The 2,425-nt window shown below is 57.9% G+C and overlaps 1 protein-coding gene across 1 annotated transcript in view; it reads left to right on the plus strand.

The window, feature by feature from the left end:
* Nucleotides 1-52: 52 nt before the first annotated feature.
* The window catches only part of GPC3 (glypican 3), a 612,880-nt gene continuing 610,507 nt past the window's right edge, over nucleotides 53-2,425 (plus strand). Inside the window, exon 1 of the mRNA XM_007950725.2 lies at nucleotides 53-227. Within this exon, the coding sequence (XP_007948916.1) occupies nucleotides 53-227 (175 nt within the window). The remainder of the gene's footprint in view (nucleotides 228-2,425) is intronic.

Consider the following 2,425-nt stretch of genomic DNA (forward strand, 5'->3'; position numbering starts at 1 on the left):
CTCGCCCCCGCTGCTGCCACTCTCCTGCGCCCCTCGCTCCCCGCGCAGCAGGATGGCCGGCACAGTGCGCACCGCGTGCTTGGCGGTGGCGATGCTGCTCAGCTTGGACTGCCCGGGACAGGCGCAGCCCCCGCCGCCGCCGCCGGACGCCACCTGTCACCAGGTCCGCTCTTTCTTCCAGAGACTGCAGCCCGGACTCAAGTGGGTGCCCGAGACCCCCGTGCCAGGTGAGGAGGGCTTCCCTGGCGCGTCCTCCCCGCCCAGCGGAGAGCTGAGGCGCGCAGTGGCTGCCCCTTGAGCGCGCTGGGGCTGCGGTCCGGTGTCCTGCCGGCAGGCACCAGGGGAGGGTCGCTGGGCCCAGCTGAGCTGGGTTTATCGAGGGAGGGACGAGGGGGTGTGGACCAGGCCCCCATCCCCCGGGCTCGCGCTGCTGTCAGGGACCACGCGAGGGGCCAGAACCGCAGAGTGGCCTGCCCGAGGGCGCCCATATGTGGGGAAGGCGGGAAGGTAGGAGCTGGTTCCCTGGGCCCTGGCGACTTGGCGCCCCATGTCCGAGCTGCTGCCTCGGGAATCGTTTCCCCTTAGGTCGCACGAATTGCAGCCAGAGCTGGAGAGCAGTTCTGGCCATCCTTGTTCCAACCAGCCCCTGCGCCCTCCGTCCCCAGCCTGGCGCCTTGCTCGCTGCTCAAGTGCAGATAAAGTTGAGGTCAGCTCTCCGAATCCGCAGTGGCAGGTAAAGACACGCGCAGGGAAACTTTGGAGTTGAAGGGTCCTCCAGATGAGATCTGAGCTTTTGCCTTTAAAGCAACGGCCCTTAGCTGGTTGACAAAATCGCTTCCCAAATGGTCCTGCTAGCTGAGGGGAGCAGGCGTCCAAAGAGGATCTAACTCCTCCCCCTCCCCAGTTCAGCTGCCTTCTTGACAGCGTGGGCTTGGAAGGCGAGATGAGTTTAGGTGGAGGAAAGTTTTGGGAAGCCTGCCTTTTGTTCTGCAAAACCCAGTCGTGCCGTGAGGGCATAGTTTAACCTTAGCTGAGTGCTGCCGCTGTCAACAGATGAATATTAATGACTTTGTGTGATTGACTGTCCCGCGGTGGGGCTCCGAAAAGCCTGCCTTAGAATCCAATTAGGACAAGTTGCGACACTGCCACTAAGGCCCAGAGGAGTCGTTTTCAAACAGGTTCATTTCTCCGAGGTGCGCTCGGAAGAAACTGCGGGTAGTAGTCGCGAACCGTAAGACGCTGGGGACCTCCAGCGCCTCTCTGCGATCCACGCACCCAGCGTGGCGCGTGTCCCGCGCTTCCGAGGGAATGAGAAGCAGCCGTCGGCCAAAACTTGGCTCTTGGGTCTCAGCAAGTCGGGGAGGCGGACCTGGTGGCTGGACCAAGTTGTGAACACGGATGCGCGCCCTGTTGGCTCTGCCAGGGAGCGTTTGCTGGCAGGAGGTTACCTAGGCAGCCAGTGCGCCCTCAGCCTTTTCTTTAGGTGGATGAAAAGAGCCAAGCGAGCCTGCTGTTTAGTTGCAAAGGTAATTGGTCACCCTTTTTGGGGACTGAAATGCATTTGCGCATATGTTAAATATTGCTTTGCAGGATTTCGCTCCAAGGAGGGGGGCAGAACTACGTCTTCCACTGTTGAGTGTTAATCACGTACCACGTGGGCGTGTGCAGGCGCTGCAAGGGGCAATCTATGAATCAGTTCCACTGAGCTGAAACAACAGGTGAAGCCCTCGTTCCTCAAAGTGCCGTGGTAATTAGATTGCTGAGGCCAGAGAACACGCTTTTGTTGATAATGTAGAAATTGGTCCTCTCAGGCTGAGCCCTCACAAGATGAATGGGTCTGGGGTTGGGGTTGGGGGGCCAGATTTGGCTGATTTGAACCCAGGGAGTAAAGGTTGTGCTTAAAAGAAGAAAAAGACCTGAGGGAATGCCTCGATACACATTCAGCAACCCTCCTCTCCACACACACTCACGCAGGCGCTCCCCTCCCCCACTGCCCTCCTCTCTCTGGCTGCCTGCCTCTTCGCCGCATCTGTATAAAAGTATTGGGAGGGCCCACACACTGTGTGTCTGAGATTTGGCCTGGGCTTCCTTCCTCCCTTTTCCCCTCCCTTCCCCCTCCCACTCCCGCCTAGAGATGGACGCACTTAGAGAACAGGGACTTGTAATGGAGATTTTTTTTCTAGTATTTCACAAACTCCACAGGAGAAACCACTTTCCAAGAGCTTTCACCATATAAACCCAGCATTCCCCACTGCAATTGTACGTAAGAAACATATACCGTGTTGGGCACCTTCTACATGGCAGGCACTGTGCTGACTTGTGCTGGCAGCCAGCCAAGCTTCAAATAGGGGGATACCCATGCAGCTAACACATCTATGGTGGATTTTCTGGGGCAGTGTAGATTTCCCATACTATATATCCTGGC

This window comes from Orycteropus afer, unplaced genomic scaffold, assembly GCF_000298275.1.
Source record: "Orycteropus afer afer isolate SDZICR_OR568_19922 unplaced genomic scaffold, OryAfe1.0 scaffold00287, whole genome shotgun sequence".
NCBI classification, from domain to species: Eukaryota; Metazoa; Chordata; class Mammalia; order Tubulidentata; family Orycteropodidae; genus Orycteropus; species Orycteropus afer.